Source organism: Pipistrellus kuhlii, unplaced genomic scaffold (genome assembly GCF_014108245.1).
Source record: "Pipistrellus kuhlii isolate mPipKuh1 unplaced genomic scaffold, mPipKuh1.p scaffold_m20_p_25, whole genome shotgun sequence".
NCBI lineage: Eukaryota > Metazoa > Chordata > Mammalia > Chiroptera > Vespertilionidae > Pipistrellus > Pipistrellus kuhlii.
Genome location: NW_023425524.1, coordinates 5,954,356 through 5,982,111, shown reverse-complemented (window position 1 = coordinate 5,982,111; position 27,756 = coordinate 5,954,356). Strand labels below are relative to the sequence as shown.

The 27,756-nt window shown below is 41.7% G+C and overlaps 1 protein-coding gene across 3 annotated transcripts in view; it reads left to right on the top strand.

Moving 5' to 3' along the window:
- The window catches only part of BRINP3 (BMP/retinoic acid inducible neural specific 3), a 167,012-nt gene that overhangs the window by 106,290 nt on the left and 32,966 nt on the right, over positions 1-27,756 (top strand). For all 3 annotated transcript variants that reach the window (XM_036453621.2, XM_036453622.2, XM_036453623.2), the window contains 2 exons: positions 2,399-2,504; positions 5,006-5,242. In XM_036453621.2, coding sequence (XP_036309514.1) covers positions 2,399-2,504; positions 5,006-5,242 — 343 coding nt within the window. The remainder of the gene's footprint in view (positions 1-2,398; positions 2,505-5,005; positions 5,243-27,756) is intronic.

Genomic DNA, 27,756 nt, shown 5'->3' with positions numbered 1-27,756 from the left:
CCAGGTGCCAGAGGGAAGCCAGCAATGGCGGCCGGGGGAAGGAAGGCCTGCCGTACTCTTGCATGAATTTTGTGCACTGAGTCTCTAGTACAGTATATAATTATATACCAATTGATATTATGTGATATAGTTATTACATATATTTAATTATAACATATCTAAAATTTATATGTATATATATAAAATTGTTTTTGTATCATCATATGAGATAATAATTAATTTAACATACATATTATATAATATACATGATTTATGTAGTTGCATGTAAGTTACATATATATTTTAGTATCAATATTTTCTAAAACTTTTGTTAGTTCAATAGCTTTAAGTAGATGCAATTGTAAAAGATCCTACACCCCTAGGAGCAGAAACAAGCATACTGCTTTAGGATATAATAGGAACTAATCAACACATGTTTGACTTTTTCAGAAGTCTAATGTAGAGTAATATAAAAATGGGTGGGAATCTCTACTTCAAAGCACTAATAAATTAATACTCGGAATAAAAGCCAGCTCATTTGGTCTTCAAAGTATAGGCACAAGCACATTTATAGAACTATTTATTGTCGTGACAATGACCCCAGGTAGAACTCCATTCTAATAGACTTGTAGAGCAATTTAGGCCAATTAAATTGTGCTTTATTGTAACTTTATTGCATTATGGGGGGAGGAGAGAGAGAGATAGAGAGAGAGAGAGAGAGAGAGAGAGAGAGAGAGAGAGAGAATCAGAATGCATTAGGTTGATCAAGGCAAGTAAAGTTTCAAACACTGAGGTTTGGAGGTTAGAAAGCCAGTGTGATTTCTGAATGGGCATTTGACTCATGAGTCGGAGGTTCAGGTCCCAGGTCCAGCTCTCATGTCCTTACATGATACCCTGTGGGCTGGCCAGCCTCCCTGGGCTCCAGCGACCTCATTCACGTATGAATGGTGAGGCCAGGTGAGGTTTAGAAATGTACATAGGCTGGCCCTATTGTATTTTCTTAGAAGTTCCAGTAAAAAAAAAAAAAAAAAAGTTTAATAAGTAGACATCAGAATTGTTTTGAATAAAGATTTCTAACTAAAAAGGAAATAGTTACTAATTTTTGAATGCCTACTAGGTGCCAGATGCTCTGTGAAATTCTGAATAGGAAGCTTATAGTTAAATAAGTAAAGTTAATGTAAAGAGAGGATTTCAGAGTCATTTTATCATTGCCACAATGAAACATAAAGAAGACTTTATGATAAATGCGTAATGCCGGGACCGATTTGGCTCAGTGGATAGAGAGTTGGCCTGTGGACTGAAGGGTCCTGGGTTTGATTCTGGTCAAGGGCATGTGCCTTGGTTGCGGGCACATCCCCAGTGGGGGGGTGTGCAAGAGTCAGCTGGTCGCTGATTTTCTCTCACCGCTGTTTCTAGCTCTCTGTCCCTCTCAATTCCTCTCTGTGTAAAATCAATAAAATATATTAAAAAAAAAAAAGATAAATGTGTAAGGTATTGAAATACCACAAATGCTGTGAGTCCTCAAGTGAAAAATGCAAGAACTTGCCGAAACCGGTTTGGCTCAGTGGATAGAGCATCAGCCTGGGGACTGAAAGGTCCCAGGTTCAATTCTGGTCAAGGGCATGTACCTTGGTTGCGGGCATATCCCCAGTAGGGGGTGTGCAAGAGGCAGCTGATCGATGACTCTCTCATCGATGTTTCTAACTCTCTATCTCTCTCCCTTCCTCTCTGTAAGAAAATCAATAAAATTTATTTTAAAAAAAAGAAAGAAATACTAGTATAATTTACTTAAAACAACAACAACAACAAAAACACAATTCTTAATATGAGTCAAAACTTGCTCGGTACCTAAAGGAACATGCCCTTGTCATAGCTTGGGTAAATCTGATGACCTTCTGTGAGGGATGCTTTTTAAAAATATATATATTTTATTTATTTTTTTACAGAGAGGAAAGGAGAGGGATAGAGAGCTAGAAACATCCATGAGAGAGAAACATCAACCAGCTGCCTCCTGCACATCCTCAACCAGGGATGTCCCCGCAACCAATGTACATGCCCTTGACGGGAATCGAACCCGGGACCCTTCAATCTGCAGGCCAATGCTCTATCCACTGAGCCAAACCGGTTTCGGCTGTGAGGGATGCTTTTGACTAAAGCAAGCATCTTTGATTCCCAGGAGACTTATGCCTGGCCCAAGGGAAGCAAGTGGGACAAAAGACAAAGGGAGTCACTGCCTGCTTTGTGTCCAGAGGTGTGGATGGTTGCTGGGGATCAGATCCTGGAACATACAGTGATGTTTCCTGTCCAGTGTATACTGTCCTTCTGGACAACTCCATTGAACCAAGAGCATGGTCAAGTCTGACTTACATAATAAAGTTGGTGTGTTTTTTTTGTGTGTGTGTGTGTATTTTTTGGACAGGTAACAGAAACACGGACGGGTCCCCTGGGCTGCAGTAACTATGACAACCTAGATTCTGTCAGCTCCGTTCTGGTCCAGAGTCCTGAGAATAAGATTCAGTTGCAAGGTATGTAAGTAACGTTTCCTCTACATGGGCCTCCATGGCAATTATCCCATTGCAACAACTTTCTTCTTTGCGTTATCAGCCCTGTGTGCAGTGCTGGGCTTTTAAAATTCTCCTAAAAGGCCAGCTTCCTACATTTTGAGCAGATAGGAGCATTCTAGACAAGATGAAGGAAATGTCAAAATTCACTGTACTTCTTAAATGATCTGTAGCGATTGAAAAATTTTCATGGTAGTATTTTACTTCCTTATAGTTCTCACTGGCTCAACAAGTAGCAGTTTTTTTTATAGGTCTTCCTGAGCTTTGCATATTTTTTCTTTTTTTTTGTAAATAATATATTTTTATTGATTTCAGAGAGGAAGGGAGAGGGAAAGAGATAGAAACATCCATGATGAGAATCATTGATTGGCTGCCTCCTGCACATTCCCTACTGGGCATGGTCCCTGACTGGGAATCAAACAGTGACCTCCTGGTTCATAGCTCAACGCTCAACCACTGACCATGCTGACCAGGCAGCTTTGTGTGTTTTTTGTAGATTCTGTAAAAGTTGTAAACCTATTTATGGTATAATATGAACTGTTGACATTTTAAATATAAATATATATGGCTGTTATGGCTATATTTATCTTCCCACAAATAGGAATGTGCTTGAGAATGCATCTTGATATTTATATCTTTCCACTATAAAGATAGATTTTGTGATAATGCTAGTGATTTGCCATCTTTTTCTATTTGAAATAATTTAATAGAGGGTTTTAAAAAATAATAATTTTTAACAAGCCTATATTGTTTCTGAAATGCTTGTGTGTATGCATATTACTCCTTCATTCAGGCAGGGAAAGGTTATGAATAAACATGCACTAGTTTGAATAAGTCCAGGAAAGACTTGGTGTTGGCACATTGTCTAACTCCTGCCGACTGATCAAAGGAGTAATTCTGAGTTGTTCTTTTCTGGTCTGCCTTCTGTAATTGCATAACTCAGAACTGTATTTACATATTCGATTTTACATAAAAATGCATTTTTCTCTCAATGCTAATTCTTTGTTTTTATTAAATGTACCTCATAGATAAAAGATTCGGGGTCAAACATTGACTTTTTTTTTTTAATAAAGGAAATGTAAATGTAAAAATCCAGTTTTACAGTAAATAACAACTATGTATTGGTCAAATTTTCCCTTACTGTTATGTTTATTTTCACCTACTGATTAGTTTGAATGTTTAGGCTTCTTATTAAATTTTCCTATGTAGCAATAAATGCTGAAATTGAAACTATATTCTTTAAAAATACTTTTTATTCATTTTAGAGAGAAAGGGAGAGGGGGAGAGAGGTTAAAACGTGATGAGAGAGAATCATTGATAGGCTGCCTCCTTCTTGCTCTGGCTCAGTGGATAGAGAATGAGTCCTGGACAGAAGGTTCCCGAGTTTGATTCTGGTCAAGGGCAAATAGGTTGTAGGCTGGATCCCTGACCCTGGGGTGCTAACAAGAGGTAACCAATGAATGTGTCTCTCTCACATTGATGTTTCTCTCTCTGTCTTTCCCCCTCCTTTCTACCATCTCTAAAAATCAATAGAAAATATCCTCGGGGGAGGATTAACAAACAACAACAACACAAAAGAAAGTACTGAAAACTGTTAGAAATCAAGCTGTGCAGAATAAACACTGCCTTCCTTTAAAAGAGTACACAGGCTCTACCTGCAATGTAGATTCTACATGAGGAAAAAATAATCAAACATTCTCTCTCTCTCTCTCTCTTTTTTTTAAAAAGATCAATATTTAAAAATATATTTTATTGATTTTTTTTACAGAGAGGAAGAGAGAGGAATAGAGAGTTAGAAACATTGATGAGAGAGAAACATCGATCAGCTGTCTCCTGCACACCCCCCACTGGGAATGTGCCCACAATCAAGGTACATGCCCCTGACCGGAATCGAACCTGGGACCTTTCAGTCCACAGGCCGATGCTCTATCCACTGAGCCAAACCGGTTTCGGCGAAAAATAACCAAACTTCTCATCAAATAAGCCAGAGAGCCCATCAACTAAGTTCAAAACACAAAATCAGATAGTCTGAGGGATAGAGCACATCTGTAATTACTGGAATTCTTGCACAGTGCATGGAGTCAGCATAGGTGCAAAGAGTTATAAATATTTGCGATTTTGTGGAGTTAGATATTAATCCATATCTCCATATACTGAGTTTTTTGTTGTTGTTGTTGTTGTTGTTTTTTACCTTTTTGGCTATATGTGTGTATGTGTGTGTGTGTATATATATATATATATATATATATATATATATATGGCTAATATGCATAATGTCCCCTCAATCACTCGCTATGATGTGCGCTGACCACCAGGGGGCAGCACGGAATGAAGGAAGGCCCAGATGAGTCCTTACCACTGGCCAGGCCCAGGAACCCTACATGCACCGGACCTCTAGCTGTAAATATGTGTAAGCTCCTTTTTCTTCATCAAAGCAAACCTGTCTGCTGTGTTTGTTCTTTAAGGCCTGCAGGCACTCCTCCCTGACTACCTTCAGGAGCGTTTTGTCCAGGCAGCCCTGAGCTACATCGCCTGCAACTCCGAGGGCGAGTTCATCTGCAAAGACAATGACTGCTGGTGCCAGTGTGGTCCCAGATTCCCAGAATGCAACTGCCCCTCCATGGACATCCAAGCCATGGAAGACAATCTGCTTCGGATCACCGAGACCTGGAAAGCCTACAACAGCGACTTTGAGGAGTCAGGTAAGACCCGGGTTTTAATGCCTCGTTGCCATTTTGCTCAAGGAACTGCTGTGCTGGAAAGACCATGTTGCCTGTTTGGAGGAACTATTACATTCTTTTAAAAAAAAAATTTTTTTTTTTATTGATTATAGCATCACATAATTATCCTCATCCCCCCATTTCCATCCCAAACCCCTCCCCAAATGTGCCCCCTCACCCCCCTTTTGTCCATGGCCACTGGCCAGGCCCATAGACATGCACACAAGTCCTTTGGATGATCTCTGCCCCTTACCCCCCAGCCTCCCCTACTTTCCCTTTGAGGTTTGAGAGTCTGATCACTGCTTGTCTTTCTCTGGGCCCGTTTGTGTTCATCAGTTTATATTGTTCATCATTTCCTCTAGATGTGTGAGGTCAAGTGATCCAAGAAATACCCTTGTAAGAACCGAAACTGCCTCTCATAATAACTTTTACATTCTTGGGATGGATTTTCCTTACATTTTCTTCTTCTTCTTCCAAATGGACATGGGGTTGCTTTCATGATGGTTATTTGGTATTTCATGGAAAACACATGTGGTGCTGTGTGTCTTTCTATGTGTTTTCGGCATTGGGACTGAGCTTGCTTTTGAGCTCACAGGTGCGTCATCTTGTTGCTTGGGTCAATATAAGAATTGATTGTGTGACATCTATGATACCTCGCTGGGTTTTTCCAGTGGTCCCTGAGTTTTCTGACACTTTCCCTGGTTCTGTGAATTCGCTGGGCACACGATCTCCATTCCCCAGTGACCACAGACAACAGTTTGACCAGCTACTTCCACACAAGGAGGATTACCCTCATGCCAGCCACTGCTAGAGTGTCCTGGACACACCTACCATCCACCACATCGAAGTCTTAGCTTTCCTCAGCAGTGTCTCTCCCTCCCCCCCGCCAGTCCCCATTGCTGTCTTAAGCCAAGATCAGCTTGGCAGTGCTGTAATAGCAAACTCCCCTGGCATCTCAGATATAAACTCCATTCATTTCTTGCTCAGACACAAGTCCACACAGGTGAACGGGAGTCTGCATTGCCCTGTTCCCATCTAGATTCAGGCTGAAGAAATGTTCTTTCTGGAATGATTCGGGGATGAAGGCAGTAGAAAGAAAGCAGTAAGTCACTGCTGGCTCTTACTTGACTTGCCAGGAATTCATTACGATCACTTTTTATGTTCAAGTCTCATTTCAAAGGAGACAGAGAGGTGCCTTTTTGCGGTGTGCCTGGAAGAGAAGATGACCCAGAATGCTGGTGGACAGCCAATGTGCCAACCAGTATTGTTTTTTCAGAAACAGGCAACTAAAAACATCATATTCTATGCCATCTCACCACGTGATCTTAGGTGGGAATATATGATTTAGTCTTGGTATCTGTAGTTTCATAGTCTGGGAAAGGCAATGTAGAGACACATTCAACCCACTGTAGCCATCATTTTGTCAAAACTAAGTAGTTGAGCATAAGATAAACAAACTTTATTAGTAGCAAGCCATGTGCTCATTCATAAGTCATTTAATCTCTTAAAACGTCTGCTATCTCATTTGATATTCAGATACCTTATTTAGCTTGGAGGAACTAAGCTCAATTCGAAATTAACCACCACATATTCTAGTAATATTGCACCCTCATGAGTGAAGATCTTTGGCCATCACATGCTTATATGGGGATTGGTAATTAGAATATAGGAGTGAGCTTTAGTCCTAACCGGTTTTGCTCAGTGGATAGAGCCCAGGCCTGTGAACTGAAAGGTCCCAGGTTTGATTCTGGTAAAAAACATGTACCTTGGTTACGGGCATGTCCCCAGTGGGGGGGGTGTGGGAGGCAGCTGATTGATGTTTCTCTCTCATCGGTGTTTCTAACTCTCTATCCTTGTCCCTTCCTGTCTGTAAAAAATCAGTAAAATATATATATATTTATTTAAAAAGAATATAAGCTTTAAGTAATACAAATCTCCAAAGAAGATTCTCGAAATATCTATGTAAGTTTTAATTTACTGTGATAATCTGCTCAGTGGCTCTACTGAAATTTACAGGTATTCCCAGCACGAGTCAATGTTCAGCTTTCATACTAATATATCAAAACCAATTTGGTTTTCATTTCTGTTTGCTCTCATTGGTCAGTGTGTCCACTCTAATTCATCAATGCCTGGCTGTATCCTATTTAATGTATTATGAATATCACCTTTGCCATCACTAAATTTTATCCTGTATTTTAATTAATTTCCTAACATCATCTGAACGAAGATGGCTGAAGAGTCAGGCAGGTGTCTTATGTAAGGATTCATGATTTAGCTCCCAATGGGATTTCTGCCAAACGCTATCTACCACCTCTCCTCTTTGCCTGATGTATTTCCGTTCCCAGATCAGGGCCGAAGCCCCAAATACCTGTAAAGGGTTGAATGTTTTCTTTAGGGCAGAAAACAGCATATTTATTTTTTTATTTTTACTTAATTTTACTAATTTCAGAGAGGAAGGTAGAGGGAGAGAGAGAGAGTTAGAAACATCAAAGATGAGAGAGAGTCACTGATTGGCTGCCTCCTGCATGTCCCCTACTGGGGATGAAGCTCACAACTCAGGCGTGTGCCCTGACCTGGAATCGAACCTTGACCTCCTGGTTCATAGGTCGACACTCAACCACTGAGCCACACCGGCCAGGTCAGAGTATTTCATTTTATCATTACATGAAAACTAGTAATCTGCTCTCTATTTAGTAGGCATGTTGTACATCACAATATATGTAGATTGATTGATGAATGGGATCAAATATATGCACAGCTGTGCTTGATCTTTTCAACTGGCATATTCAAAGGGGAAGCACTAAGAACCAAAAATACTTTACCTGTTATTGTTTTGTTTGTTTAGCTAAGGATTGTGGGGGAATTAGAGGGGGGGGGTCTTTTGTTTTTCTATTGCTCAGATCTGAAGAGCATGAACAATAAGGCAATTGATTACATATAGTGCTTTTTCCATTACTTTGAATGTATTTATTGAGAAAAGTTGTCTCTCTATAGATGCTTGTTTAAACGCTATCAGAGCTGGTTGGTATTCGGATCCATAATTTGGTCAACTGTCAAGGTTAGTTGGAAACAAATCATTCATCACTTTGATTCAGTATCACCAAACTTACATAAATGGGACTTTATTCAGTGTTTTATTTTTATTTCTTTCTGTGTTTTAATGTCAGGAGTTTTTTTGTTTGTTTGTTTTGTTTTTAATGTAGACAAACTATGGCAGTGGTTGGCAAACTATGGCTTGCCAGCCACGTGCGGCTCTTTGGCCCCTTGAGTGTGGCTCTTCCACAAAATACGACGGCCTGGGCTAGTTTATTTTGAAGAAGTGGCATTAGAAGAAGTTTAAGTTTTAAAAAATTGGCCCTCAAAAGGCATTTCAGTCTTACTGTTGATATTTGGCTCTGTTGACTAATGAGTTTGCCGACCACCACTGAACTATGGTGAAGGAAGATTAATGACTAATACTATATATTCAGAGCATGTTTACATGTGTGCATATATGACACACTGACACAGACAACAGCATGCATATAGCATCCGCCACGTGGCTAAAGGGCCAGTCACAGAGAGTCTCCTTTCATGTTTGCTATCTTGCTAGTATGACTTAGCAGCGAGCCCTGAGGAGGAAACGGCCCTTCTGCTGGCAGCAGTCAGCACCTCGTGTAAGGAGCTGACAAAGTGTGAGCGGAAAGATCTGGAAGTTAATTGGCAGCTAAACAAATGTGTGGCGCTATGTCAGATCGTCAGGGAGCTGTGCTCTGTGAACTCCAAGCAAATATCTCTCTGGAAGGTTGGCCACATTTGTCGCCCTGGCTCTGCAGGATAACTCACACACAAAGGAGTGAGGCCAATGTCCCCAAGCACCGCGGGAGCTCCAGGATGTGTCTCACCTCATAAAACAGGGGCCCTCGTGTCCAGTTTGTTCAACCTCCTGCCTGGTGGCGAACCCTCTGCTCTACGCAGAGCGGAGCTGGTTATTTCACTCCTGTTTGCAGGGATGGGAACTCTGTGACCACAAAGCCCAGGAGCAGGAGTTGGAGCCCTGTCCTTAGAAGGTGACTCTTGCCCTGGCTGGTGTGGCTCAGTGGATAGAGCATCAGTCTGCAGACTTCAGGGTCTTGGGTTCGATTCCGATCAAGGACAGTACATTGGTTGGAGGTTCCCCATCCCTGGTCATGGTGCGTGCAGGAGCAACCAATCGATGTGTCTCTCTCACATTGATGTTTCTCTCTGTCTCTCCCTCTCTCTTCCACTCTCTCTAAAAATCAATGGACAAATGTTCCCAGGTGAGGATTAATTAAAAATAAGAGAAAGACACAGATGACTCTTGTTTATTTTGAAATTGTATTTATTCCTCACTTTTCATGCAAAAGTAGCATGATGTTGCCATGTGCTAAAATATTTGTGGCTCTAACCTTTGTCCAATATGTGGTCCTCTTCTCCATATGCATGCTTCCACTTCCTCCTCCAGGGGGTAGCCTTCAGGTGTTTGCATAATTCTTCCACCTCCTCTGTGTGTGTATTAACAAATTCCATATTCCCACTCTCTCAGGTGACCCTTATTTCTAACCCATTGACCTACCTTGTAACCCTCTTGGAATAATTTTGGTTTTTCAGTGGAATTCAAAACTTAATAATACATAATGCTATTAATGGGAATTCTTTAATGCTACAGAAAACGATTGTCTATATATTATGCAGACTAAGAATAAATTAACTTTTTGGCAGCTGTGTCATATTGTTCAGACACATTGAGTTGTGATAAAAAAAAGAAAAAAAAGAAATAGCCCAGCTGGTGTTGCTCAGTGGTTGAGGGTTGACCCATGAACCAGGAAGTCCTGGTTCAATTATTGGTCAGGGCATGTGACCGGATTGCTGGATCTATCCCCAGGGAGGGAGCATGCAGCAGGCATTAGATCAATGATTCTCTCTCGTCATTGTTGTTTCTCTTCCTCTTCCTTCCTCTCTGAAATAAAGTAAAATAATGAAATAAAAATAAAGGGAATACTCAAATATTCCCACAGCAGAACAATAAAACTTGATTAAAAATGTTTTTTAAAGATTTTTTCACATAGTCTGCTGGTAAGTCAGATCCCCTCTTTTATTTTTATTTTCTCTCTCTCACACACACACAGACACACACACACACAGAAACACACACTCTCACACACACTCACACACTCACATACACACACAGAAACACACACTCACACACACACACACACACACACACACTTTTCTCTCAAGTAAATGCTGACATTCCCTTTGTTTTCACATTTCTGTCGTTGTTGCACTCAGAGTTTTTTGGAATCTGATTCCACCATGGACTAAAAATAAAGTCTTTTTTTACTTTCTTATTATTACTCATTGGCTTTCATTTGCTTATTGATTTGTTGATTTTAGCAGAAGAAGGCTGATAGTAGAACCCAGTGCCAAGACACACTATGGTTTCCCAGGAATCAGAGAAAAATTCCATATTGATTTTATTTTATTTTATTTATTTATTTATTCATAATATATTATATTGATTTTTTTACAGAGAAGAAGGAAAAGGGAGAGAGAGTTAGAAACATTGATGAGAGAGAAATGTCAGTCAGCTGCCTCCTGCACATACTGGGGATGTGCCTGCAATCAGGGTACATGCCCTTGACTAGAATCGAACCTGGGACCCTTCAGTCCACAAGCAGATGCTCTATCCAATGAGCCACACTGGCTCAGGCTTTAGCAATTCACTTGGTCCACTTTATTCTTCTGCCCAAAATAACATTCAGTTTTATTTCGAATTTATACCAAACTGACATGATATCTGTATGCCCAAGCATTTTAAGGGTTTTTTTTTTTGTTTGTTTTTTTCCAAAAAAAGGGTTTTTTTTCATGTAATATAATTAACAATTCTATTTAAATGCCCTCAAGCCTAGTGTGTATGGCAATTTGCAATAAATTCAGCTACTTCTGATGGGATATTCTTATTTCTGTGCAAAATGTCCACCGGTGTCTCAGTTTAAAATTTATTCCAAAATGTGCCACTAGCTGCCAGAGATGGAACACCAGCGTGTCCTGAGTTTCTCTCCGTGATCGTTTTTCTCTTTCCCGCTATCTTCCTTTGTGTTAAAATGCATGCTCACATTTGGAAATTCTCAGCTGAAATACAAGGTATTTACCATCAAGAAGGTCTCCGAGGAGCAAGTACATCGGCTCAGCCTTTCAAACAATGCTTGAACTTCCCAGCATTTTTTAAAAATTCCGAGTCAGCTTTGATGAGAACATTCTAGGACATGAACATCCTTCCCTCGGGGGGGAGAGGAGGGGTGTGGAGAGCCATAGACAGATCTAGTTAGTTGAAGTTGTAAGAAACCGATTTTTTTTTTTTCTTAAAGAGAAATACATCTGTCATGTGTGTCTTAAAAAGTGTTCTTTGCTCTCTTTTCATCCTAACTCTATCCCATGTTGCCTTAAAGAACCCAAGACAGGTTTACAATGAAGCAGAACATTCTTAAATGCATATGTTTTCTTTTTTTATTTTTTGTTTAATATATTTTTTTACAGAGAGGAAGAGAGGGGGATAGAGAGTTAGAAACATTAATGAGAGAGAATCATCGATCAGTTGCCTCTTGCGCACCCACTGGGGATGTGCCCGCGACCAAGGTACAGGCCCTTGACCATAATTGAACACGGGACCTTTCAGTCTGCAAGCCGATGCTCTATCCACTGAGCAAAACCGGTTTTGGCACATATGTCCCTGTTTTCTTTAATGAGTTACCCTGCGTTGAAAAGTATTATATAGCCATGCCAAACTGTGGTGGCACAGTGGTTGAGCATCGGCCTATGAACCAGGAGGTCACGGTTCAGTTCTAGGTCAGGGCACATGCCTGTGTTGCAGGCTCCATCCCAGTAGGGGGTGCTCAGGAGGCAGCCAATCGGTGCAGTTTGATTTATAGCACAGGAGAAGGCTAATGCTGTATGCCTCAGCTGGTGACACGCCTAACTAATGACAGCACAGTGACAGGGCGCTGCTGGTAGGCCAGTGGCTTCACAGTGGCCTTTCGTTGTTGTTGTTAATCCGTCTCCTGTTGATTTGTTTATTGTTGAATTCATTATGGTGACATTGGTTAATAAGATGATAGGTCTCAGGTGTATAGTTCTATAAACCATCATCTGCATATATTGCATTGCACCCCAAACCAAGTCTCCTTCTAACACCATTGATCTTCTCTTTACCTTCTTCTACTCTCCCACCTGCCCCCCCACCCCCTTTCCTCTCTGGGAACCACTATAGTGTTGTCTGTGTCTATGAGGTTTGTTTTGTTGTTTTATTTGTGTGGCTCCCTCTCCCCCCCCCCCCCCCCCCTTAATCCTTTTACCTTTTCACCCAGCCCTGCAGGCCCCTTCCCAGACTGACTCTGAGCGGTGAGTCTGGTCTCTGTGAGTGTGTTTCCATTGTGTTTGTTAACCTAACCCAGTGGTCGGCAAACTCATTAGTCCACAGAGCCAGATATCACCAGTACAACGATTGACATTTCTTCTGAGAGCCGGATTTTTTAAAGCTACACTTCTTCTAACGCCACTTCTTCAAAATAGACCCACCCAGGCCATGGTATTCTGTGGAAGAGACACACTCAAGGGGCCAAAGAGCTGCATGTGGCTCTCGAGCTGCAGTTTGCCAGCCACTGACCTAAAGGAGCAGAATCCACTCCCCAGAGGAGCATGACTGCGGTTGGAAGACAGGTTCGGGGTCAGCCATCAGTGGTAGATGGCCATTTCTCCTTTACAGGGTTGGAGTGTAGAGCACTTAGCCACCTGTGACCGGGAATGGCAAAGAGGGGTCCCAGGGGAGAATGAGAGTCCCTGGTCCTAGCGCAGAAGCTCCTCTCCTTCTTGGCGAAGGCCAACAACCATTCCTTGACATGAAATGATTGGGTCTGAGAAACTGAGAACCAATGACAAGTACAGAGACGTGGGTCATGTGAACAGAACACCAACTTAAGAATAATTGAGTGGAAATAGCAAAGCCATGTTTTGAAGAACTTCAGTTACGAGAAGAGGGAAAACCTTAAAGCAGTAGATTAAGGACAAGCAGGTTGCAGTGAATATTAGGTGACTGGCAAAGTCGCAAGGCCTATTGTCACACCAGAGGGAATGAAATGAGGAAGAGGAGACTGTTACCTCAGCAGGAGAGGGGCATTATGAAGCACGCCATGAGGGCTATGGCCATGGCTGAACTTGGGAGTTGGAGTCTGTGTCTAGCATCCTATGGGGCTGGGTAAAGCAATTCTTCCCACGTGTGGTACATTGGCTAATTTGAAGTAAAAGGAAAAACTGAATATCTTCCTTCCTCCCTCCCTCCCTCCCTCCCTCCCTTCCTTCCTTCTTTCCTTCCTTCCTTTCTTTTGTGAAAAACTTTCTTGTTTCATTTGGTCCAATGCATGGGAGAGGGCTTCTCAGGTAAACACAAGACACCAGGGAGTGCAGAAGGGCCCCTGAAAGGCTCCTGGTTGTGCTTGAGGAAAGCCTTGGAAGAGATACTGGCCCAGCCCAGCCTGGGGCCGCCTGCAGAGGAGAGGCAGGTGTGGCCCCTCTTCCTGACGACCTTCACCTGCAGGAAGTCACGGGGATTCGGGTCTGCACCGGTAGAACCTGGGTCTGTAGTTACAAAGGGCCTGGGTCCGGCTCCTCTTTAAGGTCAAGGCGGCTTCTGTGGCCCTGAGATGTGCCCACTCTGGCCCACTCCTCTTGGGAGGCCTGTGCACGTCTGGAAGAGGATGCGGCCCCTGCACTGGGTTAGCGTCTTTAAGGTGCTCAGGCCCTGGCGCTTCTTCTCCCCCAATTTCAATGGACGCGGCACTGGCAGCCTGGAGAGCCACATCCTCTCGTGGAAACAGAAGCCCAGAGAGAGGTGGGTGTGGGGCCCGCAGATGCAGGGGGCTGGGAGGGTGAGGGGGCCTCCACCTCGGTGGTGGAATAATTCTGAGGAATTTGGGAGCGCGTGGTTGTTTGCAGTAAGGAATTCAGGCAGAAGGAAAACCTGTGTGTTGGCTGGTCTGGGAGGTGGCTGTGAAGGTGGTGACTGGTGAGACGCATTGAGGGGCTCCAGGCTGGGAGAAGTGGGGGGTCCCTGTTTCTGTCTTGTCCAAAGGCTGTTGGAGCAGGAGACAGACCCGGACTGCCCAGGGCCCTGCGCCACTGTTAATTTTTCAATCTTTTTTGGGGGAAGAGAAGAAAAATCAGATAATTAAATATGATGCATAAAAAGTTCAGCGTTCAACTTAAATATTCAGTAGGAACGTAAAGCTTCGGGTTGAGATGGAGCTTATGATGTAGGTGGTGGACGAGCACCAGGTGGGGTCTGACCAAACTTGGGTTCGGCAATCTCGGTGCTGTGCTGGCTGGAGGTGGGTGAGGATTTTAGGGGGACCACAGAGGAAGGTCTCAATAGGACATTCAGCAGCTTTCTAGGTGTGTCCTTTCAGGGCTGTGGTCTCCACTGCTTGGTTGGGGGGCACCAGGGCAGGGGTCGTTACTCCATGCAGCTGGGCCTGCCGTCAACTGTGGCAGGTTCCTTGTTTCTCTGGGCCTGGAGCTGAGATATAACTGAGGCCTAGAGCCCTGGTCGGCAAACTGCGGCTCTCGAGCCACATGAGGCGCTTTGGCGCCTTGAGTGTGGCTCTTCCACAAAATACCACAGCCTGGGCAAGTCTATGTTGAAGTGGTGTTAGAAGAAGTTTAAGTTTAAAAAATGTGGCTCTCCAGAGAAATTTCAATCCTTGTTCAGTTGGTACTTGGCTCTGTTGACTAATGAGTTTGCTGACCACTGGGATAGATGTTATCTCTCAGGAGGGAAGGTCACATGGGGTCAAACTGCCTGACCAGCATAAATTAGGGGAGGAGAGGTCACTTTAAGGGTTTGGTTTTACTCTACAATTGACCTTCTGTTGCTAGGCACCTGGGGGTGTCTGACCTGGTGACCTTCTGTTCCTGGCCCATCAGCCTTGCTCTGCCCTGTCTGTCTCACCTCCTACTAAGTCATGTTGAAAAATAATTGTAGCCAAAACCGGTTTGGCTCAGTGGATAGAGCATGGCCTGTGGACTGAAAGGTCCCGGGTTCGATTCCGGTCAAGGGCATGTACCTTGGTTGCTAGCACATCCCCAGTAGGGGGTGTGCAAGAGGCAGCTGATTGATGATTCTCTCTCATTGATGTTTCTAACTCTCTATCCCTCTCTGTCTGTCAAAAAAATCAATAAAATATATATTTTTTTAAAGAAAAATAATTGTAAACTATCAAATACAATGCAAAGTTCATTTTATTTATTTGGATATTATTTTTGGGTGTCATTGAACTGATCTGTGGGATAAGTGAGCCTCAAATATTCTACATCTTTGCCTCAACTGCTCTGCATCAGAGATCTGGACTTAGTGATTGCTCATAGCATGCCGTTGCGATGCTATGATGTTTGTGACATTGTTGCCCGTGTTGATTGTAGAGACCTAGCGCATACATAATAAAGTCTTTCCTTTTGCTTTTAAGTTGCATATGGGAAGGGAGTCTGGAGAGAGAAACAAATCATTTGCATGCCGAGAAGTTCCAAGTAACCTTGTACTCATAGCTCCACACGTTGTTCTTACCCAGAGAAGCGACTTGAGAGCTATTTTGAATTATTTATGTTAACCATCTGTTCCCTGCATATCATATCTTCCCGAACAGACAGATCCCGTGCCCTTCCGACTTGAGCTACCTACTACTTCTAGATGAGCAGCTGTTTTCTTATCAAAAATCCATACTGAAGCCATTTATCCTAAAACTGGTGAATTCCATTAGTAATTCCAGGGCTCTAGCCTGATGAGTCTGCTTAAATGGCACTCACTTTAAAAGCAGGTGCTTAAGTGGCTTATCCAATTCTATCATTTAACAATAGTACTTAGGAAAAAAACAAAACAAAAAACACACTCCAGATTTTCTGCTAAAACAAAATAATAGGACTGCTTTCGTTTACTGCTACTTCTTGTTAAGAAAACAGCACTCAGTTGTCAGCATATGGTACTTGTATGGGGTTGCTTTGATCAGAGAATGGTCTTGATCTAAACTGTTTTAAGTGGAATTAACAGTTTTTACAATAGCTTAATGATCATGATTCTGAAAGGACACATGTAAATGAAAATGATTTTTGATCACTCTTTAATAGTATCGGGACGCTGTAACAAATTACCACAAACTTGGTGGCTTAAACAATAGGAAAGGTAGAAAATCAAGGTGTCAATCGGGATGGGTGTCCCTCCCTCTGGGTGTTCTAGAGGAGAGAAAAATGTCCTTGCTGTTTCCAGCTCTGGTTGCTGCTGGTTTTTCTTGACTTCTGACCCCATCACTCTGAACTCTGTCTCCAGGGTCACCTTCCTCCTCTTGTCATCTCCCTCCACCTCTCCACTGTAAAACCATGGGGATGGATCAGCCAGCATGGCTCTGTGGTTGAGTGTAGATCCTATGAACCCGGAGGTCAGGGCACACACCCAGGTTGGGGGCTGGGTCCCCAGTAAGGGGGGTGTACAGGAGACAACCAATGAATGGTGTCTCCCATCATTGATGTTTCTACCTCTTTCTATCACTTCCTTTCTGAAATAAAAAAATACATATTTTTTTTTTAAAGTTGCATTAAAAAAAAAAAAAAGAGATCATTGGTATAGCCTTTAGAGCCTGTTTCAACAAACCAGATTAATCACCCAATGTTGTCAAAGAAAACTTGCTACAGATAAATTAGCAAGGTAAGGAAGGTTATATTTAAGACTGTTAACATAGAAGAGAGAGATGGGTCTCAATTCAGCTTCAACAAAGGTGGTGGGAGGAATTTTAAGTGCTGGGGTGAGCTGAGGAAAAGAGCACAGGACAAGGCTGAGGGTGGGTGGTGATGGTGTGGGCGGGGGTCAGCCAGTGCTACCAGGTCATCTGTGTTTGCTAATTGGTGATTAGTTGGGCTCTTATCTTCCCACAGAGGCTGAGCGATGCTCTCTTTCTCTTTCCTGATGGTTATATTTCACAGGGATGGCTCCCAGGTCCTTGAGAAAGACATTTTTTGGGTTATAAACCTGTCTAGACTGCTGGGATAAGATTTACATCTCGATAGGGCAGAGGAAAAATTTACAATTGCAAGTTTCCTCAAGTAAATACTCTCAGTAAAGAGAAGCCAGGGCTGCCTTAGTCCGTTGGGACTGCCTTGGCAAAAATGTTCTCCATAGTGTGGCTTACAAACAACCGAAGTTCATTTCTCATGAAGTCCAAGTTCAGGCACCAGCAGATCCAGAGTCTGGTGAAGAATCACTTCTTCAGTCTATTTGTTATATAAGCAACCATGGTACCATCATCTTGGGGGGTTAGGATTTCAACTTGGGGGGTTAACTTCCATGTGAATTTGGTAGCAATACACTCAGACCATATCAGGGACCTGAATGCCAAAAGAAACCTGTCTAAGGTTTAGTCTCGCTGAAGGGACTTTGAAGGCCATCTTGGTCAAGGTCATTCTTGGTCAAGGTCAAGACTTTTAACTTAACCATGACTGCAAATATGTGCTTTTCAATTAAGATCACATTTACAGGTGCCAGAGGATAGCATGTGGATATTTTTGGAAAGGCACTCAGGACAGAGCTTAGAAATGAGAACCATTCATGGTGTCTGAACTTTTGACCCAGACTCAACAATGTCAGCATCTTCTTGTTGTAGTGTGTTAAAGTCACAACATGTTTTTATTTGTTTGTTTGGGTCTATGGAAAGAGTAGGCATTCAACCAATATATTAGAAATTTTTTAGTTTTGAATGTTTTTTAAATGGTATTTCTTTCACTGGTAGACCAGACATTTATGTTATACTCATCAGACATCTCCAATCAATTCCATTTTCTTTTAAAAAAATATATTTTATTGATTTTTTACAGAGAGGAAGGGAGAGAGATAGAAAGCTAGAAACGTCGATGAGAGAGAAACATCGACCACCTGCCTCTTGCACACCCCATACCAGGGATGTGCCCGCAACCAACGTACATACCCTTGACCGGAATCGAACCTGGGACCTTTCAGTCCACTGACCGATGCTCCACCACTGAGCCAAACCGGTTTCGGCCAATTCCATTTTCACATACTAAAGGCCCAGTGCATGAATTCATTCATGAGTGGGGTCCCTCAACCTGCCGGAGATCAGGGACCATCATGACTGGCCAGCAAAGGGGAAGGACTGTAGGAGGTTGGCTGACATAGGGAGGTTGACTGTGGGAGCACACTGACCACAAGGGACAGTTCCTGCATTGATCATCTGCCCATGATAGTCAATGTGTGTCAAAGTGACCAACCGGTTGACTGGTCATTCCATTGACTGCTCATAACAGTTGCTTAGGCATATATATATATATATATATATATATATATATATATATTAATATATATATAGTTTGGTTCAACTATATTTAAGTCTAGATGTTTAAATTTGAATATTGTCATCTAATAGATAGCATGATATAGTAATTCAAGACAGTAAAAAAAATGTAGGAGACAGTTATGTGTTCATTATTTTAAAAAATATTTTTATTGATATTGGGAGAGTGAGAAAGAGAATCATCAATGATGAGAGAGAATCATTGAGCAGCTGCTTTCTGCATGTCCCCTACTAGGGATTGAACTCTAAACCTGGGCATGTATCCTGACCAGGAAGCAAAACATGACCTCCTCTTTTCATAGGTCAATGCTCCACACCAGCAGGGCTGTGTTCCTTATTTCTATTTGTCTTTATACCCTCCTAGAATCAGGGGAAAGATTGCTACACCAGTTCAGTCAACTTCCTACCAATACAAAACTGACAGATCAGATAATGATAGCTCAGAGATTCAGTCCCAGTTCAGTCAACTTCCTACCAATACAAAACTGACAGATCAGATAATGATAGCTCAGAGATTCAGTCTTTTTCCTTTAAGTGTGGGTTTGTGATAGTGAAGAAAACCATCGAAAGGGTTTAGCAGCATTGTTCTCTATTCCTCTTGCTAAAACTCTAGAGTTCAGTTCAAAACTCGGATATGATATATATAGCAAGCAGGATGGGAGCCAGGCTGGGGACTGTGGAATGCAAGAAGCAACTCGGCCACAAGTTGGATATTTTTGGTGTGTGTGTGTGTGTGTGTGTGTGTGTGTGTTTTCTCTTTGTTTTATTGCCTTTTATATCACCAACTGCTAGGTGTGCTGATTCAGGTTCACATTAATAAAACTGGCCATTGCAAACCCATTATTCCCCTTTACAAAACAGGAAAACTGGGTCACAGGTACGGCAAGTACCCTCCCCAAGGTCATGTGGGTTCTGGGGCCAGTGTGCAAGGGAAGACACAGTGGTTTGGCTCCACGGTATCTTCGTGGAGCCTGTCATGAAGAAAGCAAACATTTAATTTAACCTGATCACCAACTACTATCAGATAAGGCCCCTCTCACTGCAGATCCATTTTAATGACTCACTTCAATATACAAGGCAGACCTTACCTCATTTTTCTTGGGCGGTTCCACAGGGAATGTTTAATTAGATTGATGATAACTCAGATTCTTTGTGGTCCTTTAAAATAAGGAAGTCAACCCTTAATAAGGGCCACCCGCTGTCAGTCACAGACACCGGGTTGAGGGTGCAGACAGGAAGAAATGTCAAGACGTGAGTTGCTACAGCGTGCAGAAACCTGGGAATATTGTGTTTAAGTTTACAAACAGTCTCCGGAAGTCCTCCATATAATTGTGTTTTCTGTATGGTTTTGCAAGGGTGTTAATTGCCTGGCTAGTCGTTAACTTCCCCCAGGTGACTGTCAGGAAATGTAATCAATAGGAGGAACGGGGGCACCAAGCTGTCAAGGCTTCTCCGACCAAGATCCCCTTCTCACCCCTGGCAAGGCGTCGCTGTGCTAATAAAATGAGCAGGTGCGGGGGCAAGGGTGACTCGGAAAGCCACCAGCGAAATCAGCTCAGCACCCGGCTCCGAGAGGGAGAGGCAGCCAATCAGAACCTGGAAAGATAATTGCCTCATTTCCAGACTTAAATACATTATGGGCCTCCTGCTAGTGTCGCACCTGGCAGATCTCCTTATTAAAGTTATGAAGGGGAAGAGTTTGCTGAGACATTTTCAATATTATGCTGACATTGGGATAAAAGGAAGGAGAAAGGTGGGCGTGATGTAATTCCGTGGATGTTGGCTCAGGTCAGGATATATCATTATTCCCTTGGAGCTGATAACCAGATTTCATCCATGGAAATGTTTCAGATAATTCTGTGCGAAGTAAAAAATCTACTGAAGCTAAATGCATTGCCTCCCTTATAGTTCTTAAAGTTCCCTGGACTTTTTTTTTCTTATTAATTCAGATATTGGCTTATCATTTAGGCTATCCAACTTAATATTCCTTTTCCTCTCTGTCTGTTTTCTCTCAGTTTCATAGTGGCTTCCTATGCGTGTGTAGATACTGCATGAGTAATGGGTGTGGGCTGGAAGAAAATGAAATTCAATCTCTATCACGGTGCTAGCAACACAGTTATAGGTGTTTCGAGGCATGATTTATCTTCATCAGCAAGCAAGGGAGATGCGGGATCAGTGGTCTGATTTTGGGCATCCATATTTTAACCTAATTCCCTAGACATGTTCATTTCCACTCTTTCCTATATGCCATGAATAATAATAAAACATGGAAGTCTGATTGATAAAGATGTGTGCTTGCCAAATGTGATGTTATAACTGCTTATATGAAAGGCTATCGCACTAAATAATTGTCTTTAGAATCCAGAGGGTTCTAACACTAACAATTGCAACTCAATCCCTGGTGTTGAGAAAGACAGTAAACACCTATTGCATGAGTATAAATCTCAATGTACTACAAATGTGTGTGAACATACTATGTACAATGTATGAGCAGCCGAACATGGTATCCCATGGTTTCGTGTGATATAGGAATTGCAGGTGCATAATGCCATATGCAAAACCTTAGAGGAGTGTGTGTTACAGAATTTATATACTATTTCAGGGTTTGGAAAGATCATGTGATACAAACACTGCATATCACATGAGATTCCTACTTATTGGTACTTTGGGAAAGGTTTGTTTCCCCAAGAATTTGGGCTTGCTTGACAAATGAATGATAAATCCTCGCTTGCTTCTCAGAGTTTCTTGCATTTCAGTATTGTAAATGTGGGCTGGCGGAATCCAGTACCAATACTAATTATTTTTCCTGACTTCCAATTATTTGTTAGGTAATTTTTAAAAATTGTCATTAGAATTATGTATCAAAAAGTTACAGGTTGTTTTTTGGTTTGTTTTTTTTTAATAGTTTGACATCCAGTCTTAAAATTATAAGACATTCAGATTATGTTGGATCTGGGTTTGTGGTCACTGCATAACCTTGCCTCTCCTGACTGCCACAGAAGTTGCATGTTGGTTGGCTGAGTGGCCAGCTGCTGGGTAGCTGGGAAGGGTGCCAATAATGCTATCTTTGGTGATGCTTGCATTGCAATTACTTGCAAAGAAGACACTTGCCCCAAAGTTGCAAAGAGAAGCCTTTCAGAGATGGGTTGATTGTCCATGGATGTGTTTGGCTGCATGTTAAAGAAACAGACAAGCTTCTGTTGAAACATGAAAGGGACCGAGTGGCCTGACTGGTGTGGTTCAGTGGTTAAGCACTGACCTTTGAACCAGAAGGTCACAGTTCAATCCCCAGCCTGGGATGGAAGCGCAAACCCCAGTGGGAGGCATACAGGAGGCAGCCCATCAATGATTTTTCCACCCATCATTGATGTTTCTCTTTCCCTCTTCCTTCCTCTATGAAATTAATAAAAATACATTTTTTTAAAATGTGAGAGATCAATAGATTGTTGTTGTTTTTTAAGCATCTAGGATTTTTGGAATGGTTCATTATAGCAGCAAAATGTAGCTTCTATGGACAGTTACAAGGCACATTAGTGATTAGATTAGATAGATAGATGACAGACATTGATGACAAATAAATACATATATTTCTGTTCATGTTTTCAGTGTCCTATAAAAGTAGTCTTTATGCTTCCTAATATAATATAGAATCCAAGAAAATTGTAGTTTGTTTGTAATACATGAGGATTGTTCCTAAATCTCTCTTAACTATATTGACTGCATTTGTGCAGAGAAGCAATATTTCTGGCTAAGGTCTAATATTTCCACGGGTTCCAATAAAATAAACATCCCTTGAAATTGAGTCTAGTGTTTTTTTTTCTTTTTGCTCGTTTGTTTTAGGATGAGTTAAGTAATATATTGTGAACAATTCAAGTCCATTGGAACATAAAAATAAGTGTAGTTTCATTTTCGATCCTTGTGTTCTGCCCTGGCCCCTGAAAGATGGCGAGATCTCTTTAAGTAATCCATCTCTGCTAAATCACAGTCATAATGCTCGCACAATAGTGTGGCATCCCTTTATTGACCATTTATTTGCGGGCCTGAAATATTGGTTCCATTGTAGATCAATCCCTCTGATAACAATTTCACCGGCTTTGCAATTTGCTATTTCAATTTAATATCGCCAGTGGTGTTAGCCTTGCTATTACTTTTATTGCTTAGATTAGTATTGAAAATATTGTGGCGAGAGAGAAGTAATATTGCCGTGATTTTATTATGAGGCCACTTTTCTTCTCCACAATGCCAGGATGCGGCCCGAGCATCAGCCTCTCGGCCGTGGAGTATCATTTATATCTTTTATGACCGGCTCTCCGGTTCTCTTCTAAGAATAGTGATGGTGAGTCTCAGGACTGCAGTCCTAGCAGCTTGCCACTGGAGCAAATCAAATAACTATGATGCTCCCATTTGGAAAGCTGGCAGCACATTTTAGGGGGGGGGGAATCAAATGATAACTGCCTCAATGTTGTTTCTGTGCCCCATGAAATTCCCCATAGATAATCTATGATGAAAAGGGGGACATTATGGAAAGTTAGTTCAGCTTGACATGATTTTTATCTTTATTGCTTGTTTTCCCCTATTATTTTTTTAATTGCAGCTGACATTCAGTGTGATATTAGTTTCGGGTACCCAGCATGGCAATTAGATGTTTACTTAATTTATGAAGATTGTCATTTTAAGTACAAACTAAACTTCTAATAGGAAATCACTAAACGCCTTTGACCTTCATTTTCATCATTTGTTAGGAGGAATAAAAATTCCAAACACTGACAATTGGCCGAAAAAGGAGTTGGGGGTTGTTTTAGGCATGTTTTTCTCTCTACCCAGGAAATGTTGCTTGTGGTGTGGGGATGAAGCAAAGTCTGTTCTTACCACCATCACCATAGCTTGGCTTATCTGACACTCGATACAGTTTCAAATGAACTTGACTTCACAGGCAGGCACTGCTCATGTGTTTAGCAGTTTTTCTCTAGATATCACTTACAAGGCTTCATACCTGGAGAAATTTACTCAGCATTTCTAGTTACCAATTTATTTATTTGCTTGTTTATTGATTTCAGAGAAGAAGGAAGAGGAAGAGAAAGAATATCAATGATGTTGCACACCCCCTACTGGGGATTGAGACCACAACCCGGGCATGTGCCCTGACCAGAATCAAACTGTGACCTCCTGGTTCATAGGTCGATGCTCAACCACTGAGCCACACCAGCCGGTGCACAGTTATTATTTTAAATGATTTTTAAAATATATATTTTATTGAGGGAGAGGGATAGAGTTAGAAACATCAATGAGAGAGAAACATTGATTAGCTGCCTCTTGCATACCCTCTACTGGGGATGTGCCAAGGTACAACCAAGGTACATGCCTTTGACTGGAATCGAACCTGGGACCTTTCAGTCCTCAGGCCAATGCTCTATCCACTGAGCCAAACCAGTTTCAGCTGGTCATTCTTTTTATTAAGATCATTGCATTGAGTGAAAGCAAGACAGGGTTAGTGCCTGAGAATGGGGCAGCCCTTTCTGGTCATCGAGGGCAGGGGAAGCCAGCATCCTCAGTGCTTTTGAGCACTCTGAGTTAATACCAGTGCTCCCCTTTGTCTTCCAGTTCCTTGTGGGTTTGAGCCATGCCTAATTGCTGGGAGAAGAATCTCAAGGGGTTGAGAGAATGCTCTGGAGATGGGCAGTTTTGCACCTTGTTTATACATTCCCATCAAAAGAGGAGACAAGTGAGTTAGGGTGGTAGACTAAGGAGGCGGGAGAGAGCAAAGCAGGGAAACCTCTGGGATTGGATAAGAAGTAAAATGATTGACACATGCTTCTTTTAGTTAGGTGGGTGCAGGATAGTTATGGTAAGGGAGAAAGTAACTCAGTAACAATGTCGGGATGTGTGGTCTCCACAGAGCACTGCCTGTTCTCTGAGGGACCCATAAAAGGAACATTCATTTGACATCAGAACAATATATTATTTTAAAAAGAAATGGCACTATGTTGCCTCTTCTTATTTTTTTTTAATTTTTTTATTTATCTTTATTGTTGAAAGTATCATAGGTGCCCCCCCCCCCCATTGACCCCCTGCACTCTGCTCCCACCCACGCCCCAGGCTTACTCTGCACTATTGTCTGTGTCCATGGGTTAGACATATAAGTTCTTTGGCTAATCTGTTCCCGCCCACCCCTGACCCCCTGAAACTTGTCAGTCAGTTGCATGCTTTAATGTCTCTGGATTTATTTGGCTACTATTACATAAGCAGTTTAAAATTCCAGCTCAGACTCTGACTAGTTTGGCTCAGTGGATAGAGCATCAGCCTGAGGACTGAAAGGTCCCAGGTTCAATTCCAGTCAAGGGCATGTACCTTGGTTTCAGGCACATCCCCAGTAGGAGGTGTGCAGGAGACAGGTGATCGATGTTTCTCTCTCATCAATGTTTCTAACTCTCTATCCCTCTCCCTTCCTCTCTGTAAAAAAAAAATTATATATATATATACATATATATATATATATATATGTATATATTCCATTCTAGTTCAGGATGGGTACATGTGATGCATCTACTTTGTAAGGGCACCCGAGCCTTGCAGATTTTATACTTGCACATAAGGTTCTGTTTGGATAATTCCTCAAACATTTGAAGGGAGATTCATAAAAAAGAAGGCAATCTAATGAAGACAGATTAATTGGCTTACCATATTATAAAGTATTTTAATATAAAAATATGATGCGATGACATATTTTACTCTAAAAATATGATGCACCTTTCAGAGAAAAAGAAAATGGTCTGGACAAGCATAATTTCTTTCTCGGCAGCTACTAAGGGATTAAGATCGGTTTCTGATTTATGCCCTTGAGTAGCCATCACTTTGCTGCCTTATAAACTCAGCCAATTCACAAGCAAGTGAACAGGCTTGCCATTAACTTTATGCCCCATTATAGTATTTTGTCAATACCAGTATAAACTCTGCATTCATAGCACACAGGATGGTTTTAAGTAGACTCGCATAGATATGTGGCCACTCAAAGTCATACTAGCGGTTCAGTGAAGTTGAGAAAATTCTCAACGGATACAAATCATTGAAATTATCCCTTAGAAATGTTGGAGAGAGAAAAAAAAATCTTTGTAAAAGTAAAACTCCACCCATTCTAGTCAGGAGTGTGGAGTGAGTCAACATGTGTATGTTGGCCTAGCCTGTGTGACTCGGTGCTTGACTGTTGATCCATGAACCAGAAGGTCATGGTTTGATTCTCTGTCAAGGGTACATGCTCGGATTACTGGCTCCATCCCCACTGGGTTACATGTAGGAGGCAGCCCATCAATGATTCTCTCTCATCATTGATGTTTCTCTCTCTCTCCCACTTTTTTCCTCTCTGAAATCTATCTATCTATCTATCTATCTATCTATCTATCTATCTATCTATCTATCTATATATAATGTGTATGTTGGTAGCATTTACTCAGGGATCCCATTTCCATTCCAGCCTTTACTTAGTTTCTGCCCCTGCAAGAGGGAATTTCTGGTCACAGTTTCTCTTCCCAACAGCCCTTCCCACTCAAGTTCCCACTTGTTTATCAATCTGCTTTCTTACCTACGTAAGGGCAGTATTGCTGTCCTGTCAAGGTCTGCAGTGAATGTGATGTTTAGATCTTTGCCACCAAAAACCAGAAGAATGTAGGAGAATCCATGCTACCTTCTGGGGAAATGTGGCTCTCAGGAAATAAGAATTAGCTTTATCAGAGGGTACTCTGGTTGGGCAATAACCTTGAAGGTCAGTGGAAGACACAACTTGATGTTTATTTCTCAGCTTCGGGAGTACTTTCCCATAAGCATAAAGTGGATCAAGCCTGCAACCAAGGTGCATCCCCTTGGCTGGAATCAAACCCACAACCCTTCAGTCCACAGGCTGATGCTCTCTCCACTGAGCAGACCAGCTGGGGCTATAGAACACCTTTGAAAATATATTCTAAAGCAGCTCTGAATATTTAGAGTATGAATATTTAGAAATATGTAATCAACTGTATTGATCAAGGGTTTCCATGCCCATCAATACAGGCAGAAACACAAATCTGGGTATGTGCATTCATGGCTGGTTCCCTTACACCCTGAAAAGGTTCAGTTCTCCACTCTCACCAGTGGAGATACTAGAGACATTAGTCTAGCACTCAAATATATTTCACGTCTACTTGTCATTTAAAAAGAAATTAGATGAAAGGCTTATTCGTATTCTCTTTCCTAGACACGTATTCTCTCACCAGCTCTGTTCAACTGTGAACCATGTGAATAAAGAGCATAAATAATATATAATTACACGAATTCAATGTGTAAATACATTAGTGTTAGTAATATTTTTTGCTGACATTAGAATTAGGAAACTGAAGACAATTTGCATTCTACATACGAAAGTACACCAATAAAATTTACATGAAGGGTTAGTGGGGGAATTGAATTAATATTTAAAGCTCTTAAAAAGAGCCCAAAGTAAGAACTCGTGTTAATAGAGAGAGACAGATCATTAATTTAAAATTAGCTAATTAGATATCAAGTGTTAACTAGCATTTCTATCAGGGGGAAGGGAGGTGGGGAGCAGCAGAGCTGGTTGTGCTAATTTTAAAAACACTATTTTTTATGGAGAAGCAGTAGTAGCTTGAAGGCAACATGGCGCCTGGCTAGTCTTGTCATTCTTTGGAAACTTGTGACTGGCCTGATTCTCTCTGCAGCCACAGAATTCATCAATACCATGTATTTCCTTTTGCATTATTCTTTGCTTTCTGTGAAATAGTTTTGTTAGGAAAAATGAGTGACTATAAATTCCTGCCAGCATAGGTGATATTTATTATTATTATTATTATTGTTGTGGTGGTGGTGGGAGTTGTTTTCTCTTTAGTTCTCAAGATCATACAGGGTAAAATACTCAATAGATACACCCTTTTTAAAAATATATTTTATTGATTTTTTACAGAGAGGAAGAGAGAGAGGGATAGAGAGTTAGAAACATCAATGAGAGAGAGTCATAGATCAGCTGCCTCTTGCACACCACCCCCTACTGGAGATGAGCCTGCAACCAAGGTACATGCCCTTGCCTGGAATCAAACCCGGGACTTTTCA